The following is a 19,386-nucleotide window of genomic DNA, read 5'->3' as shown; positions in this document are numbered from 1 at the left end:
TGGATTGGGATACCCAACTAATCAACATTAGGTAAAATATCGTAATCTTATCTTAACACTGAACTCGAGTTTTTACAACAATCGCTTCCCAATAGGCAAAATTCAGGAGCAAAAGTTAATGAAAAGACCATATAGTTGATGAACTAGTTTTGGTTCTTAGCTCTAGCCTGCCCAACCAATGGAAATATCATAAATTTAATCAGCATGGACGTAGAAGCAATCGGGGAGTTCTTCTCTTCCAGTCACGGAGTTTTTGGCTTATTCCACTTCTAGTGTTTGCGGTGCTGTTGGTTCTAGCAAGTCAAGCTTACTATGTTGCATACTCGACGAGATTCCAAATATTTTGTGACAGGAATTCTGCTCCAGGGAATCCAGATTAGTCCTCACAGTTACTTGAAATAAGGTTGAATCTTGAGTCTTGCAACCCAATTTTGAAATGTCTAATTTGTCAATGAGAATCTTCCCTCCTGATGGTTCTACTATTCGGAACAGTGCTTGAATCAAAGTAGACTTTCCACTTCCTGTCCTTCCCACAACACCGACTTTCATATTTCCCGGGAAGGTGCAGGTGACCCCCTTGATCACCATTGGGAGAGCTGGGTGATACTGAACTTGCAGGTTCTGAAGTTCGACTTTTCCTTCAGTTGGCCAACCAGCGTTTGGCCTAGAACCTTCAATCACAAGCGGTGCCTCACTTGGTATTCTTGTGAATTCAAGAATTCTCTCAACTGATATCATTGAGTTTTCGACATTGAATAGATTCCAGATAACCAAGCCTGAAGGACCATGAGGTTAAAGCAATAAGATGCAGCCAATCTTGTCAAACCTGAGATTCAAAAGCATTAATCCCAATCAGATTGAATGAATTAATAACATTTTCCTCTTAAATCTTGGTTTAGTAAAACATAGGGGACACAAAGGGGCTTACTGGGATAAATGGCGGATGCAGGCAAGGTCACCAAGATGATGAGGACTATGAAAAAGGCTAAGTTGAAGAGAAAGTTCATTCGCAGAGAGAGCCACGAAATGGCAGAGAGAGCCATTTCGTGGTTGCATAATTGTGAAAGGCTACTCCTGAAAAATCATCAATCACACTTCTTACTTTCTTCATGAAGCGATCTTGTTCTTGATTTTAACAACGAATAGTTGCAGCCCTCGTGATTGATTCAGAAAATTGATGCAGTATTGGAGCCTTTTGAATTGCAACCATCCTGGATAATTCTCAGGCAGTGCTAATGCAGTACACCTGGGTTAAAAAAAAAGCAAAGCAAAGTACTTATGCGTTTAATTTTAATCAAGAAACAAGATTATGCATTGCAATTTTAAGTGTGGAACGAACTAAGGTTCTCTTCTTGTTTACCATGTACCACGCAGAGAGCGCAAAGACGACAAGGAAAAGGAGGATGACTTGCCAGGCCACTACAGACATAAGGATGACGGAACCTATTAGCTGGATGAGTGCAAATACTAATCCAGCTAATCTGAATGGAATATCCGTGTCCACTGTGCTTTGATCAGTCGAAGACTGTAATATTCATAAGTTTATGTAAGCAACAAGAAAAGCCAAGTTTTGGAGTACTCTTAGAATTTGATTTATAATTCAACGAAACAGTTTAACAAAATCTAACGTTGAACTAGGGAATATCTTACTTACCCTATTGAGGATTCGACTAGAAGGAGTGGAATCGAAAAACACCGTAGGTGCTCAGAAAACTGAACTCACCACCCATGCAAGAGACGCTGGGAAGTTTCAATGGTGACGGCTGAAGTTATAACAGCCCTTACCAAGATGAAGACACAGCTCCCTCCCTCCCTCCCTCCCGATAACAAAGCGAAAAACCAGATCATCTCTTCTATGGTAATTCCATTTTCCTTCTTTGACGCCCAAACAATCCAGTAGTTTCTTACTATTTCAAGCCCCTGGAAGAGAACTCGACAGAGCAAGATAACAGGAACAAGTGTGCCTCCATATGCACGAGTCACGAAGGTCGAATACACACTCCACTTACTCGTCCTGTGTGAGCTTCTTCTTCCTCTTCTCGGCTATTCTTATTAACAACAATGTCGTTAATGGAAGTTTCTTCCACTATTTCTACGTGTAATATTTTAGCAGTTCTGTTTGTATTACGGCAAGAAGTAGTGTGTTCTGAAGAATCTTGCGGACACGTCCGAACTTGCTGTAGAGATTTTGTATGTGCTGTCATTTGCCTCACAAGTTCACCATTAGGATCTGCAATCAGCTCCTTGTACGTGCCTAAAACAATTCATACTTTTTTAATCACCAAACCGAAACCAAATATATGTATCAATCGCACTTGGGCTCATAGTATGGATAACCACTAAGTAAGCACATAAAATCATGAACATAATATTTCCAAAATATGTGTATATATCTCAACGGATCTCAATAGCTCAACATCATATCTTAAGTCATATTCATGAATATCTCAATAAGCATAAATCCAATGAAGCATGATATTTCATAAAGCATGAATCCAATTTTCTCATAAACGTTTCATAAAACGTATTCATAAAATCATGTTTTTCATGTATGCATTTCTAGCAATTAAAACAAGCAATTTGGAAGGGGTCCACTCACAAATACTCTGTCGTCGAAGAACTGTGCGAAATAGGAAGGATGGAAACGCCGCTAATAGACGCACCTAAGCACATAAAGGGTCCAATTAATAGAACTCTACCATAACAATTGAATTTCGGAAATCGAACGTCATAAACGGATTCAAGACGTCGAAACATAAGAGGGGACCTTGTGTACCCCCCCGCGCCGCCACAGGGCGGGAGCCCAGGCGGCCACACGCAGTTGGGTCGCCTGAAAGTTGGCTGGAAAAGTCATTGGCGCCGCCGTGGATGGTAGCAGAGCACAGTACCTTAGGTGGAGGCGCGTGTGCTCCATGCGTTGGCCAAGACAGGCGCCCACGCACGCCCACGTGCAGGCCCACGCGTGGACCCTCGCGCTAACTGGGATTCTGGGTTGGGCCAAAGGTTTGGGTTTGGGCTTGGCTTAATGGGCTAAAACTCTGGGTTGGGCCGGGTAGCAGTTAGGTTTGGATCGGTTTAGGGTTATTGGATCGGGTCAACCCAGTTTCAAGCTGTGAGTTGGCCAGTTTTTAGGTAGAATTTTCAACGCTCATAACTTCTTTGATACTCAACCAAATCAAGTGATTCAAAAACAAAAATCATAGTTCTCAACGAGATGAAGAGAATGGTACCTTGCACAATGGCTAACTCGCCTTGGTTTGGCCGGAAAATGCCTTGAAAGTGGCGGTACTTGCCGGAAAACTGGGAAAAGCTACTCTAAGTTACTTTCTACGTTTAACACATTGTACAACTTAAAACAAGTTTCGATCTAACCTTAAAACACATCCCAAGGGTTTCTAAAAGCCTACCTACGTCAGAAAATTCACAAAGTACGTCAAAACTCGCTTGAAGAGACAATGCACAGTAATCCCGTCACTGTTGGGGTTCCACGACATTTGCCCTGGTGTCCTCGAGGTTTCTAAGTCCAGGTGATGGTGGTTTGTTGATGCGCAGATGGAGCTTAGAGAGGAGAATGAAAGTTTGCAGAGAAAGAGAGAGTCTGGGGGTAAGAGTTAGAGAGAATGAGAGAAAATGAGAAGTAAGAAGAGAGAGAGAGAGAGACTATTTAGGTGACGACTGAAGCATTTATATACAAAATTAGAAATTGTTTATTTCTTTCTAAAAATCCAACTAAGTTTTGGTTTATGTGTGAGTGCAGCTTGCTTGCTGGTATGCATTGTGTTCCATAATAGTCGATATGGTTTTCCGACTCCTAAGGGTTCTAAGAATCTCTTCATCCATTTTTTATGGAGCAAGATACTAAAGTCATACTATTCAGTGAAGTCTTCACATAACATTCGAATTTAACAATGTTGTAAGTGAACCAATTTACTACTGAATTTTTTATACCATCTAGTGAAGAAATTAATGGCCTATTTGGTATCGTATTAAAAAAAATTCAGAATTTTTAAAAGCATTTCTTAAGAAAATATTTGAATATAAATTCTTTAAAAAATAATAATGTAGAAATAAAATTGTTGGGTTCAAATAAAATTTCCCTATGATCCCAATTGTTGGCTTGTATCGACTCAAACACTGATATTGTTGAGTTCCTGGAGTTCAAGTGTAATCTTTTCAGTGTTAATTCAAAGTAATGGATATTGTTTCAATTTGCAAACCCTTGTTTATTTTTCTCTCTCCATTCCTCTTTGAGTTAACAATCCAAATGCCAAATATAAATAGTGAATATGAATGTACATAAGCAAAAAAAGAGTGAAGATCACTTAAAAACAACCATTGTCACTTTCTGGGAGTCCCCTTAATGGCCCGTTTGGTGGGCTGGATGAGATTGAGCCTTAAGAGATAGCAGAGACTTGTAAGACAAAACTTGTAATTCACTTATATGGATAGGTTTGGTAACCCACTCTATTTTAGATTTATAACTCATCATGTCTAATCTTGTCCATCTCACATTTTGACCCAACAAACAACGAACTAGACTCAAGTCCATTTTAATTGGTCACAATTTATCCCAACCAAGCCACCAAAGAGGCCCCAAGTCTCCATCTAGTCCTCTTCAATTCTCTAATTTGATTCACCTCACATTTCAATTGCACAAATGTACTTGTATCAATACATCGCACACCACCAAAACAACTTAAAGTGACTCCCCCTCTTTATTTCAGGTATCAAGTATATTTGGGGCGAAACACATAGACTTACACAAGAGTGGTGGTACCTCATAGCTTTGAGGCAGGAGCTGCGATTTTACTCAAGGCAACTGCCGTCTTTGAACCAGACGAGCGCCCCAAGTGCTTACTGATATAGTCCCCAGCCAACATGAGCTTTTTAAGATCTACATTGGTCTTCACTCCAAGTCCATTAAGCATGTACACAACATCTTCCGTGGCAACATTTCCGGAAGCTCCCTTAGCATACGGACAACCCCCAAGACCTGATACTGAAGAATCCACTGTGCTGATTCCTATCTGCCAATACAATAAATGTCATTGCAATTATATTACCCTTTTTATTGCATGCAATTCTATTATCCTAAACATTAAGATTCGTCGGAATTCTAAAAGTATAGTCCACAGAATCATGTAGTCACAAGAATGGGAATCAGTTTGGTGGTTTATAATTGTTCATTGTTTCCTTGGGAACCAACTTAATGTGTTTAAGTGCCGATAAATCTATTGTCTTTCGTTTGAGTTCAGAGTCCAAATATTGCTCACTTTCTCAAGTTTGAGTTTATAGTTTGGATTATGCACCTTCACGAGCTCCATTTGCTTATTTTGATGTTCATCATGCTCTACTGTGAGAAGCTCAGGACTAGGTAGATGACTTCCAATCCAATATTGCATGCCCGTTCCAACTTCATTGAGCTTGTTATCACTTCATTTTAGCAACTATGTACCCACAAGAACTGCTAGCGCTCCAAACTAGTCCTCTCAGACCATTGAGTTGGCAAGGGCGTATTAAGTACCCTCCTTGTCCCTTAATAAGTGCCAAATGTACTTTGTCGTACTTGCCCTTTAGGTTTTCAATATCTATTATTAAGGAATACACTTTGCTACACCTACTAATTAAGTCTTTGCACTTTCCTGCATGAATTCTGAAAACCTTTCAAACAAGAACTGTTTATTGATAGGGTTAATCGGGGTCAAAAATTTCAAGACAAACACAATTAGCCTGAAGACTAACACTTTAATTTTGTCTGCTCAAATCATATTAAAAATTACAACGACCTACATATTATAAAATTTCCTGCTAAATTCAAAAGCAATCTGGATTACCTGGAGTGACGCTAGTATGTTTGAAAGAGCTTGCCCATAAGTGTCGTGAAAATGGACAGCAAGCTTATCAGTCGGGACCACGTCAATAACAGCTTCAAGCATTGGAATGACAGTACCTGGAGAGGGAAAAAACCCATAGAAGTTAACACACAAAATACATGGTTAACCTTACGGTTTATGGTAGCTCAATCATGTATATACAAGCGGAGAACTAACTAAACAAAATTAGGAAATTTAGTTTTGGTCACAATTCTATGTTCTATTTTTCTTAATTGGAAATGCAGTAACCATATTCAACGTACTATGTCTAAACAGTGGTGTTCTATGTTTAATTACTTTTGGCCTAATTTTAAAACATAAAAGCGGATGAGACCCTTTTTAAAATTATAAGAATAATATTAGTTAAACATATATAATTGTCATTCAACCGTAAAACAAACAATTCAACCAAACCATCAAACTTAAATAGAAACGAAACAAGTATAATAAAAAAGAAATTAGGAAAAGAACAAATCTACTTCACTCATTCTAGTCTCTTCCCCCGCATCATTAAGATAACAATGCAAACTACCATCACAATCATTGGACTTACAAAGAGAGTTTCAGAAGTTTTTCCAATTACAACCTTTAGACATCTTTTGGGGAAGTTTTATTTTATGCTTTCAAAGTGTTAGTTTATCCCAGAAAGCATATTCCTGGACGAATACACCTCAGCCAAATAGTGTATGCTATATGGAATAAATGCTAAAATGAGTCTCGTCAAGAAGTGAACGGCACTCCACGACCCGAGCCTCAGGGTGCACATTTTGTGCGACTTTTGATCTTGAACTTCTAGTTTGCCTTTTAAACTTTGTCCAAAAACCAATAAGAAAAATATTAATCTGATTGGTTCCTAGTATTGAGAATAGGGTTTTTACCTAAATGAAACTAGCCCAAGAAAAATTAATTTTCCCAAAGTCAACAACGCCCGATCACTGGCTGGAAAATCCACATAGCATGAAAGTTTAGAAAGTTTCTTTTTTTCTCCCATTTTGATCAATATGCTAAGAGAGTATTTAGGATGGCATAAGGAAATACTAAAGGACCACAGGTACATGTTCGAATAGAAGCTAAATACAATGCACAGTCAATTGTCGGGCTGTGCCTATCCTTAACTTGAAAATATTCAAGTGCGACACACAAATTAATGAATATTTTATCTATCTGGTTAAAGAAACTAGCAGTCGTCACAGTGTGGCGGCATCTTGAGCATATTTGTATTTTCTACATTATAAAGTATATCAGATGCTTTTTCTAGTCTAGTTTGAAGAGTTGCTCATGGAGTTGGATAGATGCAACATTGTGCACTTTTAAATTCAACCAAGTGATTGTAAGCTACAATATGAAGGTCTAATTGCATTCAATATCAAAGAGTGTCTGAGAATAAGTTCAACAAGAGCAAAGGCATGACAACCAACTAAATCAACAAGAAAAAAGGTGGCACGAAAATGACCTGGAGTACCGACACCAATTGTATCACCAAGAGAAATTTCTGAGCAACCCATATCATAAAGTTCTTTCGCCACATATGCTACTTGTGATGGGGATATCTTTCCTTCCACCGGACACCCCACAACACACGATATATATCTGAAAGGCAATATATTGGAATATTGCTCAGAAACTATATAATTTTACTTCTGTTTGATCCATAAGCAGTGTCCATAAATTAAAAACGTCACCATTTGAAATTCAAAAGTTGTCCCCACAAACATAAGCAATGTGTAACAATTTGATATTATAGACAATACTGAGAAAGAAAAGGAGAAAGAATATCATGAACATTGGGAGTTTATACTTTTGGATCAGGCAGTGAAAATCAAGCACAGAAAAAATTTGGAGGCAATGTAGGTGGCAATGACAGAAGGGGTTAGAGATAAAAATCGTCATTGGCCAACTCTAAGAATCACAAGACATTGTGCGAACAAGTGGTCCCCGGAGAAGAATAAATAAATAAATGAAATAGTCTGCTTCTTAATACTAGAAGTCTCTTCTTAAAATAGTCCCTTAAAATGATACTTGAAAGAAAAAGAATATAAAGACTAACCCATTCATATTTGAAACTGTTTATTATTAATTTAATATAAGCATACCAAAAGATAATAGAAATTAAATAGGTTCATATAAAAATATTATTAAAAAGAAAGTAATTTAGTTCCACTGGGAGTGAGAAGAACCCAAACCCCTTTCCCCCAACTACCAAAGGAGTTAGAATATATACCCACGAACAGGAATTGAAAGCTTTCTGGCAGCAATAGAAACATCACTATATCGAACAAGACTATCTTCAATACTGCAATTTATATTTGATTTTGAGAAAGATTCAGAAGCTGAGGCAAATATGGCGACTTCCTTTGCACCAGCAGCAACAGCTGTCTCAAATCCCTATAAGAAGCTAGATCATGAGATGAATTAGTAACGTATCTTGTTATCAGTTTATAATGGTATCCTTTTCACTAGAAAATGCTTACTTTAAGATTAGGGGTTAGGACGGGAAATCTAGCACCTTCAATATGCCGAATAGCGGCCATTACATCTTTTGCATCTGCCAGCTGAAATTGAAAGATGAGCAAGACAGGGAAGAAAGTCAGCCATGAAAACCCATAGCCAATGAAGAATAATTTTAAAGATGCTTCAGAGATTCCTTTGACAAATGAAAACTTGTTAGGGTTTCAAGGGGGCGCAACGGAACTACACAAACCATATGAAAGAAGAAAAAAAACAAAGAGAAAAGCATTAGAAAACAAAGAACTGATTGATTGCTCAGAAGCGGCAGATGTGAAACAACCACAGAAGAACAACATTTGTCCAACGTATAATTGAATATGCTACATAATTTGAATTGATGGAAGAATAGACACAATATCGAAAGTTAACCTGAGGAACCCATTTTGGGGAGACAAAACTTGTAGGCTCGACAACAGGCAAGCCAGAAGAAACAAGCATTTGAATCAATTGAACCTTGACAGCGGTAGGAACAATGTTCTTCTCATTCTGCAGTCCATCCCTCGGACCAACTTCTACAATCTTTACACATTCCGGAATGTCTTTTAAAACCCGATGCTGCTGCTGCTGCTGCTGGGATCATACAAATTAATTACGACAAAGAACGAATTAAAAGATGGGTGTAATTGTTGAATCATATGGAAAAGAGACGGATATAGAGGCATTACAGTGCTGAAATTACGACTTGACAAATAGGAAGCCTCAAATTTCCCCCCACCGAATCCTGCTAGTGTTCGCTTCACATTCCTCATTTGTCTTGACAACTTATGCAAACCAAACATTGCACTTGCAGGCAGGCAGCCACCACACTCAATCGCAATCGCAGACTCAATCTCAATCTCAATCTCAATCTTAATCCACAAACCCTAACATTTTGATCAAACCAAGTTAAATGATACTTACAAAAATAATAATATTACTCCTAAAATTTCCCAACGAATTGATACATTGATATTAAAATTGAATTGATAGCCGCTAACCTCAATGACGACAGTTTTCCGGGAACGGGCACAGTCGTCGTCGCCGGTACGAGATTGATCTTGTATTGTGTAATTTGTGCGCGCGCGCGCACAGGATAAGGTTAGTGGCGGAGATAACAGCAGGGAGGGTCATGAGGGTAATACGGTAAAACTACACGGCTTCCTTCCTATTTGACCAAAAGGACAAAACCAAATAGATAGTGTAGAAACCCATTATTACCTTTTTATTAGTGTTTTTTCATTAATCTTCAATTCATTCGATCTGATAGTCAAAAATTGATTGAAATGTATGAGAAGTAAAAAAGATGCGTAGATAGCACTACCCAAGTAAATATGTGCAAACTCCCTTTTGGTGCTCTATGTCTCGTCACTCCCGCCCCATAAACAGCTATCAACCCATGACTACAATCCAGTGTCCAAGATTCATGGACGGATGCAACGGATTACATTTACGGGACGGGAGATTTGGCATTTTGTAGGGCAAAATTATGATGAGTATTAGCCCTAGTTTGATACTGAGGTGATTCTGAAAAAAATAGATATAAAAAAAATTGGGAGCTTTTTTATGTTTGGTAAACATTCAGCTTCAACTATTTTTTCATAATTTTGGATGAAAAAAAGCCAAAAACACAAAGCTGCAAAACCCAGCTTTGAAAAACCAGTTTTTTTTCACATCTGTTTTACATATAAATTTATCAAACACTGTAATACTGCTTTTTTTTTTTTTTTTTTTTTCAAAAGCACTTTTACAAAAAAGTTTACCAAACACTCTGCTGCTTTATTTCATAGCTACTTATTTTCACAACACAACAGAAGCAGTTTTTTTTCAAAGCACAGCAATACCAAACCAACCCTTAGACAAGGATAGCTTGCCATCTAACTTATTACAATCTAGGGACAATTTTCTGTGGCGAGTTTGTTTTGGTTTGTGACATTAAAGACGGTAAGCTAAGCAAGCACACACATCGAAAGGAAATCCTTCCTTATTTTGCTCCAAATGTATAGATATGGTCATTGGATGTCATTACAGCGTATAACCGTAGCCAAATTCTCAATTTTGATTTTTAGTTTTGGTGCAGTGTACCATTTCTTAGTATACATTTCTTCCACATCTGTCCACCATCCTTCACTCTTCTTCATGTCTGACGAAAAATTGAAAATTAAAACTGAAAATCTGTTTTGCAACAATGTCATACATGATCTCAATGCACATAAAAATCTGACAGTATGTCCACAAATGAATTCCGCCAGACCTTGTATTATTCATAAATCTTGAACTTGCGAGGGGCTTCCATACGTATTCATCGTACGTTTATTTATTTCTCTACTCTTTTCTGTTCCTCATGAATACAAATCCACATGAAACTTCAGAGGGAAGAGTAAATAGGAACACCTGGCAAGCTGTTTCCTGCATCAACAATGTAAACGTTGCCAGACACATATTCAGAAGAGTCGTGTAGCAAATATCTAACTAGCGATGTCAGTGCTGGATCCGAAGTCCCAAATGTTCGTAAAGGGACAGTTTTCATAGCCACATTGCGTAGCCATTCTTTTTGCATAAGACCCTCCGTGATTTCCGACTTGAAAAGTCCAGGTGATATTGCGTTCACTCTGATATTGTGCACCCCCAACTCCATAGCCATAGTCTGGTTAAAATAATAAGATTCAGTATAGTTCCATCAAAGCCGTCACCCACATTACGATGTGCAGAGAACTACAGAACATAATCCTTAAGAAATTCTCGAAACGAAATACAAATAGTGAAACTTATGAGAGAAAAAGAAAACAACGAGAGAATAAGCAAAAGGTAGTGCCGGTGCTATGACAAAGTTGAGGATAAAATCTTATATTTCATTTGTAGGCCAAAAGTAACAAACATAGAATGCCTTTAGCCTACGCGGTTGATACGATTTTCACTATGAGCATGTTAGAGATAATACCTTTGTTAAGGTGTTTACGCCAGCCTTTGAACAATTGTATGCTGTAGCTCCAGGCAAATATCCACGATTAAGACCAGCAATGGAAGATATATTGACGATTGATCCTCCCTGATCAGCATCTCGCATGCGTATAGCAACAAACTTTGACACCAACCAGGAACCCGTTAAATTTGTCCTGAAGACATTATTCCATTCCTCCTCAGACAATTCCAATGCAGTCTTCACCTTACCTAAGAAACACAGATGGTAGTAAGCATCTTTGATACACCACTACTGAAATATACGCTCATAGAAAATTGAGACTTGTACTACTAATGAAAAGAACATCATATTTAACTTTCACAAAATGATAATCAAACCCGAACGAACAAAGTGTTGAATTGAATCGTACCAGTCTCTACTGGGGGTCGTGTTCAATTCAGTAGTCAGCATTGTCATTGGTAAGTTCATTTTAGTTCATGAACTAAAACAATCAAACAAGCAATTTGGATTATTCTAAAGTGAAACTAATATACATAAACCAACGAATGCTCGCCCAACAGGATTCCTATTGCATTCTATGTATCGTTTTGCTTACAAATTCGAGCTTCCGGGTTTTCCTCTCGGGTCCAAACTCTATGAATTTAGCATGGAATGAATTCTAAGAGCCCATATGCAGCTTAAATTTGATCGTTGGTTTCTCTATAATAATTCAACCCCGAACGGGAAAGCAAATTCAAAACAAATAACATATAAAGGCAGGGAAGCGAACCAAACCAACCTCTAATACCGGCATTGTTAACAAGGGCATCGATGCGCCCAAACGCGTCCCAAGCGTTGTTCACAGACTTCTCAATAGCTGGGCTATCGGCGCTGACATCCAGCTCAACAGCCACGGCCCGCGGGCCTCCACCAGGAATATTATCAGCAGCAGCAGAAGAAGAAAAAGACGGAGCCGTGATGGAGAGCTGGTTGATTTGATCGCAGACGGACTGAAGGCGGTCGATGCGGCGAGCGGCGGCTACGATTCTGCATCCGGCTTTAGCCAAGTCTAAGCAAACGTCGCGGCCGAGGCCAGAGGAAGCGCCGGTGACCATGACGACCTTACCGTGGAGGTGGCGCCACGGCTCCAGGTGGTCCGACACTTGATGAGAATTCTCCATATTTGATAATCAACGCTCAACTTTCAGATCTGAATCATAGATGTGAAGAAGAGATGCATGTGCAAGTGTTACTGCTAACTCTTGATATCCACATGTGCAAGTGTAGCCTCACACCCACACGTATGTCAAGATATTTTTATTGAGAACAGTAATACTTTAATGCATGGGACCAGCGAACTATTTTCCCACACTTTTTGTTATTCAATTTTAGCCGTTTCATTAAATAAATTAAACAAAAATAACCGACAAAAATAAGATATGTAAAAATAAATGGTCATTTACTACATGATGCCCACTTGTTGCCAAGCCCAGCGAGTTACCCAACACACCCACGTGGGCTTGCTGCCCACTTGTTGCCATGCAAACATGAGCCTAACGACTCTACTTTTTATTGTGTGATCCGATTTAAACGGGCCGTTGGTTCACCTAATTGTCTATGTTCAAACTTTTTTTTTTTAATTTTATATTTATTTATTTATTGAATTCAACGGTTTAGATTGAATATGATCAAATCTAACGGTAAAAAAAAAAAAATCTAATGACCCAAATTTAAATTCAACGGCTAAAATAATTTAAAAAATTTATTTAACTCAAAATTCACCCAAAAATTCTATAAATACTTATATATATTTGTTCAAACATCCACACAAAATCACCTTTTTCTTACAATTCTTTCAATTTTTCTTTCTACCATCTTCCAAAACCATTTCTATTAATCATGGTTTATTAATGATCCAATTTAGTGATTTTTCCATAGTGCTTCATGAGTTTCATGTGTTGATTTAGTGATTTTTCAATATTTTTTGGTTAAAATGTTCTTAAAATTAATTTAGGATAGTCTATATAATTTTTTTTTTTAAATTGCTTAAATTCATTCTTTAATAATCTAAGGCTAAAATTTTAGGCCAGAAATATTGGAGCAGAATTGCTATTTCTAAGTTAAAACCTAAATTTCCTGGGCTAAAAATTTTAAGTTTTACTCCAAGGGTTGGAGATTATCTAAAAGTCAAATTTGCTTCACTTTTCCCCCTGAAACTCGATTGTTGTCACATCCCGGCCCGGGGCGGATCATTTCCCAGGCCCAACTCCACCACCGTAGCACGATATTGTCCGCTTTGGGCTTACCATTCCCTCACGGTTTTGTTTTTGGGAACTCACGAGCAACTTCCCAGTGGGTCACCCATCATGGGATTGCTCTAGCCCCCTTCTCGCTTAACTTCGGAGTTCCTACGGAACCCGAAGCCAGTGAGCTCCCAAAAGGCCTCGTGTTAGGTAGGGATGAGAATATACATATAAGGATCACCCCTGGGCGATGTGGGATGTCACAATCTACCCCCCTTAGGGGCCCGACGTCCTCGTCGGCACACCACGACCAGGGTTAGGCTCTGATACCAATTGTCACATCCCGGCCCAGGGCGGATCACTTCCCAGGCCCAACTCCACCACCGTAGCACGATATTGTCCGCTTTGGGCTTACCATTCCCTCACGGTTTTGTTTTTGGGAACTCACGAGCAACTTCCCAGTGGGTCACCCATCATGGGATTGCTCTAGCCCCCTTCTCGCTTAACTTCGGAGTTCCTACGGAACCCGAAGCCAGTGAGCTCCCAAAAGGCCTCGTGCTAGGTAGGGATGGGAATATACATATAAGGATCACCCCTGGGCGATGTGGGATGTCACAATCTACCCCCCTTAGGGGCCCGACGTCCTCGTCGGCACACCACGACCATGGTTAGGCTCTGATACCAATTGTCACATCCCGGCCCGGGGCGGATCATTTCCCAGGCCCAACTCCACCACCGTAGCACGATATTGTCCGCTTTGGGCTTACCATTCCCTCACGGTTTTGTTTTTGGGAACTCACGAGCAACTTCCCAGTGGGTCACCCATCATGGGATTGCTCTAGCCCCCTTCTCGCTTAACTTCGGAGTTCCTACGGAACCCGAAGCCAGTGAGCTCCCAAAAGGCCTCGTGCTAGGTAGGGATGAGAATATACATATAAGGATCACCCCTGGGCGATGTGGGATGTCACAATTGTGACCCCATTTTGCCTCCTGAAACTTGAAAGACGTCTCTCTAAAATCCAAAATTCTTCCACATTGCCTTAGATTTGTTAATTTATTATGTGGGTTTGATTTGGGTGCGCCAGGCTACTCAATTTCTTTTTTATTTTTTTTCATCTCTTCAGTTCCCTTAAACTTTTTACTTTTGGATTGTTGAATGTTATCGCATAATGGACATTTCAAATTTATTGCACACATGTCATAGTCTTATTGGGTGTTGCATCCCACATATGTTTCACGAGGCTACCTATAAGTTTGAGGGAGAAGAAAGAGTCCACAAGTTGAAGTGTAACAAATTTCGAGTTTTAGATAATAAAGTGATAACTTCTGAATTAAAAGGGGCAAAGTGATATCAAAATGAAGCTCCAGGGGCACAGCTAAAAATAATCATTGTTTTTAATCAAAAGCACTCGAAAACCTTTATTTGATATAAATGACACAAATTATAAGGATAAAAATTTAATAAAATATTTAAAAAGACTGGAGTTGACACGTAAGCCAACCACGTGTGAGGTCGCGCTCTTTTTTTTACTCGTCTCATCGTTTCTCTCTCCCCCATCCCCACCGTATGAGTGTTGTTTCTCTCTCAGTCACCCACCCACCTGTCCCAGCCTCTATTCCATGTTTTCTTGGTTTTTGTTTTGTCTTATCCAAGCTCTCTCTCTTACGTCACTCTTTCTCTCTTTATCTCAATCATGTGCTCTTTCTGACCCATTTAAAAAATAGTCACTACTTAAAAAATACTAATATGTTATGAAATTGAGGTACGTGTGCAATGGAATATAACGTAAATAAGACACATTATTTACAAAGTTCGGCAAGTATGCCTATGTCCTAAGGGTAGCAATAGTACTTTCTTTCATTATTTGAAATAATAGGAGTACAATGATAACCCTCACTATTTTCTCTTCTTTCTCTAGCCCAGCTCATTAGTAATTTCTCCCGCATCTCTCTTATTTCCTCTTCTCTTCTCTCTGTCTTTGATATTGAATTGTTTGTTTACAATGAACGAATGAACCTCCTTTATAGAGTTTTCATCCGATAGAATAATGTAGCAACACTATTCACTTTACAAAATTTCTTCAAATGAATAGTGCATAAATAGTTATCCATTTGATTTTTTTAAAGATAAATAGTAAAGAACTATTCATGTGGGGCCATCCACATATTACATTACAACACTTCCCCTTGGATAACCAAATGTCAATTTCAATTGCCTCGTTAAAACCTTGATTTGTTTTGGATGCTCCCCCTGATGAGTATACTCTCCTGATTTTTAATTCTTCAATCTGACTTATTACTAAGTTAATGTAATATGATACCATGCATGATAGTTAGAGTGTTTGCTTTTGAAAGTGGATCACATACACTCCAAATTCTAATGGGCCACAAGTATTAGCCAAACACATTCATGACTAGCTTCATGCAAATATGTATTTATGAGAGATATGAAGATGTAGCAATGGATCCTCACTTCCTTCATCGTTGCAGAATCAATCTATTTACATATGTAAATACAAATTTTTTATGAGAGCGATTTGTATGCAAGCTAGAGAGATTTAGATTTTGCTTGCCTAATAAGACCATGGGTATTAGTGATTTCATTGGAGTACAATAAACACATGTCTATTGTTTCTTGAAGATATCAATAGATAAACTTTACTTCATTCTAATACTCATATGTTGGTATTGTGCTTCACATGAAATGTTACATTTGATTCAATGTATTGTGTTAAATACAATAAGGCACATACTTCACTAAGATATGACACTTCTGGACCAAATATCAATTCATCATTTCCCTCACAAGGACGAATGATCTTTCTCAATGTCTAAATATTGGTTATTCATTTAAGTATTCAACTCATGATCTTCAATCCATATAGTTTTCTTTAATACCATGAATATTTTGATGGATAAGAATCGTGTTGGCATATTGTTCGATTTGCAGCTCAAGACAAGATCCCTTCAACACTTTATAATTTTTCTAGACTCTTTAGGAGTCCCAATCTAATATCAACTCTTCCAAGAGATTTAGTATGTTGCAACAGTATCATAATGATAGTACTTACTAAGGCAATTTATACCATTCATTGGTATTGAGTACATAATTGATGCTTTACCCTTCCAATGTTTACTTTAAGTAATTTGAATCCTTCAAGAATTTTCTACACATCATGACACATTCTCCTTTGAAATTTATACACAACAATTTGCTTCTATTGTTACTTGAAGGATTTACTTATGGAGATTAGGGATGGCAACGGTTCTGTTTAGGGACAGAAAAGCTATATTCATCCTCATAACCACGAAAATTAACTATCAGGGATTGTCCATAACCATACACACCGGATAACAGATTCCCCATCAGTTAACAATTTGTTTGGACCTAAAATTACACCATCGGCCCGTGCAATCGAGGCCGTTGAGTAAGCATGATTCTAGACCGTCGGATAAGAAAGTTAAGATAATTTTGTTTTGAGATAATGTTATGGTTTTTAATCATAATAATTATCTTTTAATAAGTTATCTCAAATTTTCTTGTACAAAATAAATGGGATAAAAATCATAGTCCCAATGTAGAAGCAAGTAGAACAGTCCGATTTAATTTGGATTTGTTAGCAGTGTACCATGTGGATTAGAGCAACTCGGCTTGGGATCTTATCACATGGCATAGCATGGATCTGCAAATTTTGGATAATGGTGAATAGAAAGCCTAAGTAGGTTAGGTTGATTGACAAGTAGTTAGAAATGAATTTTAAATGGTTTGAAATTCATTAAATGGGATCAAGATGTATGGATGAGTGATAGAATTATGACAAGAAAAGAAAGCCTATCTAGGCTAGGTTTTTAATTATGATGGGATAAGTCAAGATGGGCTTTTATCTTGTTTAGAAAGCCAACCATTTGGATGAAAGGTTTCAGACTTTAGTGGAACATGGAAATAGTGACGTGATGCAGCAGGAGGTTTACCATGCATGAAGAGATAAAAGATTATGATGGTAGGACCGACTATCCTTGGCAGGATGCTAAGAGTTTTAGTCAGATGACAACACTTGCTAGACTTGGAGATAAAATCACAGTATATCAGGTTGCTGCAAATGAACACGTGGCTTCAGTTTGCGTGAGATGGTATGACTAAAGCATGGGCTTTGGCATGCGTAACGTAAATTGCTTTATGAGTTTGAAAACGATTGGATTCTGTAACAGGTATCCAACAAGTGTCAGCCGCCAAAGCCAATATAGCAATACTATAAATAAAAGGCAACGTGCATCATTCAAGGGACTTCCAATTCAACACACAACTGCCCTGCGCAAAACCTCTCAAACATATTGAGATTTTTTTATTTTCTTTTTCCGCCGACACATCTTTAGTTTGGATAAACAGCACCGTGAAGGCAACCGGCAAACATCTTCAGTTTGGATAAACAGCACTGTTGCCGTAGAATCAGCCGTTCCTGAAGCACCTTCAATTTGGATAAACAGCACTGCGTCGAGGCCGACTGGTTATCTATCCAAGTCTTTATCAAGAAGGATTTTCAAATCCTTATTGGCAGAGGTCATCTCATTAGCCTTCTCGGCGAAGTGAGGTGTTACCAGGTTACTACATTCGGCACCCTGAGAGCCAAATTTGATATTGAACTTCGTAGAACTAGCAACCTTGTCTTCAGGCTCGAAAATCCAAAGGCCGAGATTTGTTCCTTCCTCGGTCGCAGTCACAAAATAAAGAAGTCAGCAACGCGCTCAACGCAACATCAACAAATTTTACTCTTCGGCCGAGCTCGGCCGACGAGTTGGCACGCCCCGCATTCAACCGAAGGACGTAGTTAGCTTATTAGTTACTTGGCCTACGCGCCACGTAGGCTTTGTAATTTTTAGGGTCAACACAGTTATATACATCTTCGTCAATACCAAAAATATATTTGTTCAACTGACACATTACAATATAATATATACTAATGTCATTATAATATAATAGTTACATTGATGATGTTTGCTTATGTTTAATCTCTCCCATAAGCACCATTGGATTCTCATTGGTTTTATTCAAAACTTTTGAACATTCTCACAAAATGCAACTTTTGTAATTCTCAAGGTAATGGGTTTGGTGAATATATATATTATTCGGGTCGGATTCGGGGATAGATATGAATCGGGGACCTCTATAACCATATCTGAAACCATAACCGAATAATATTTTTGGTTTTTCCCCATAATCGAATTTTCATTCCTAAATGTATTTCATTCAGCCGGTTATCCACGGTTATCGAGTTTCACGGTTTGAATTGCCATCCCTAATGGAGAGATGCTTTGGGCATATATATAATCCTTCACTGAAATGAATAAGTTTCACATTGAAAAATTATGTTCTAGGAGTGTATTACAATTTCAGGTTTCAACTAGGAACCTTGCGTCATACCATGTGAGTGTATTTCCCTGTATTACAAATGTCCATATGTCACCTTCTGGGTTCAACACCATTTGGTCCATTTTTCCACGTTCTTACTAAATTGTAATGGAATTGCCTTTCTCCATTTTGACCAATTTCAGAATTTTGATGTAAAAAGATCTCGGCTCGGAATCAAACATCGTTGGCATCCTCCACTTTATTGTTCGGCCACTTTTATTTTTGTTTGCTAAAATATATATATATATATATAATGAATAAATTATTTTCTTACCTATTCGGCCTTTCAGGCCGATGCATGAGAAAATAAAGGGGACAACAGGGACCTCAAAACCTGACCTCATACAAAAAATAAAATAAAATAAAATAAAATAAATGAGGCAACTCTCGGCTGTCTAGGCCGAGGCCGAGAAAATCAAAAAGATGCTAACCATAGCGTTGGCAGCCAAAAAAAAATCGATATTGAAGTCTCGGCCA

At 38.3% G+C, this 19,386-nt stretch overlaps 2 protein-coding genes across 8 annotated transcripts; both read right to left on the bottom strand.

Annotated features, from left to right (window-relative positions):
* Positions 1-27: 27 nt before the first annotated feature.
* LOC103960492 (hydroxymethylglutaryl-CoA lyase, mitochondrial-like) lies at positions 28-9,518 on the bottom strand. Of its 6 annotated transcripts, none has more exons than XR_007253645.1 (12): positions 9,359-9,518; positions 9,047-9,244; positions 8,751-8,951; positions 8,345-8,425; positions 8,095-8,258; positions 7,327-7,463; positions 5,835-5,950; positions 4,762-5,027; positions 1,655-2,269; positions 1,361-1,525; positions 929-1,246; positions 28-826 (listed from the first exon to the last, which is right to left on the bottom strand). XR_007253645.1 is itself a non-coding variant. In XM_048571902.1 (8 exons), the coding sequence occupies exons 2-8, from the start codon at positions 9,158-9,160 to the stop codon at positions 4,779-4,781; spliced, it is 1,062 nt and encodes a 353-aa protein (XP_048427859.1). In that variant the 5' UTR covers positions 9,161-9,244; positions 9,359-9,518; the 3' UTR covers positions 4,620-4,778. The 6 variants fall into 6 exon arrangements, 4 of the variants coding, with proteins under 4 accessions (XP_048427859.1, XP_048427860.1, XP_048427861.1 ...); XR_007253644.1 differs by having other exon boundaries at positions 1,655-2,254; XM_048571902.1 differs by lacking the exons at positions 28-826; positions 929-1,246; positions 1,361-1,525; positions 1,655-2,269 and having other exon boundaries at positions 4,620-5,027.
* An 808-nt stretch (positions 9,519-10,326) lies between these two features.
* Positions 10,327-12,440, bottom strand: LOC103960485 (3-oxoacyl-[acyl-carrier-protein] reductase FabG-like). 2 transcript variants are annotated; one of them, XR_007253667.1, is made up of 4 exons: positions 12,059-12,440; positions 11,299-11,528; positions 10,612-11,004; positions 10,327-10,500 (listed from the first exon to the last, which is right to left on the bottom strand). XR_007253667.1 is itself a non-coding variant. In XM_048572083.1 (3 exons), exons 1-3 carry the CDS (start codon positions 12,438-12,440, stop codon positions 10,726-10,728), a joined length of 891 nt encoding a protein of 296 aa, XP_048428040.1. In that variant the 3' UTR covers positions 10,500-10,725. The 2 variants fall into 2 exon arrangements, 1 of the variants encoding a protein (XP_048428040.1); XM_048572083.1 differs by having other exon boundaries at positions 10,500-11,004.
* Between the last annotated feature and the right edge of the window lie 6,946 nt (positions 12,441-19,386).

The sequence above is a fragment of a genome, unplaced genomic scaffold (genome assembly GCF_019419815.1).
Source record: "Pyrus x bretschneideri cultivar Hongxiangsu unplaced genomic scaffold, Pyrus_bretschneideri_v1 Contig6, whole genome shotgun sequence".
NCBI lineage: Eukaryota > Viridiplantae > Streptophyta > Magnoliopsida > Rosales > Rosaceae > Pyrus > Pyrus x bretschneideri.
The sequence above is the reverse complement of the archived record's forward strand: the minus strand, read 5'-3'. Positions and strand labels throughout refer to the sequence as shown.

Bases quoted from the DNA above. Each gene is read 5' to 3' on its own strand.
- LOC103960492 (XM_048571902.1), bottom strand. From the start codon at position 9,160: ATGTTTGGTTTGCATAAGTTGTCAAGACAAATGAGGAATGTGAAGCGA. The intron at 8,952-9,046 runs GTAATGCCTCTA...GTATGATCCCAG, and splicing joins CAAGTCGTAATTTCAGCACT to CAGCAGCAGCAGCAGCATCG. The intron at 8,426-8,750 runs GTTAACTTTCGA...TTTCAATTTCAG, and splicing joins CCCCAAAATGGGTTCCTCAG to CTGGCAGATGCAAAAGATGT.
- LOC103960485 (XM_048572083.1), bottom strand. From the start codon at position 12,440: ATGGAGAATTCTCATCAAGTGTCGGACCACCTGGAGCCGTGGCGCCAC. The intron at 11,529-12,058 runs GTTGGTTTGGTT...TGTGTTTCTTAG, and splicing joins TAACAATGCCGGTATTAGAG to GTAAGGTGAAGACTGCATTG. The intron at 11,005-11,298 runs GTATTATCTCTA...TATTTTAACCAG, and splicing joins GCGTAAACACCTTAACAAAG to ACTATGGCTATGGAGTTGGG.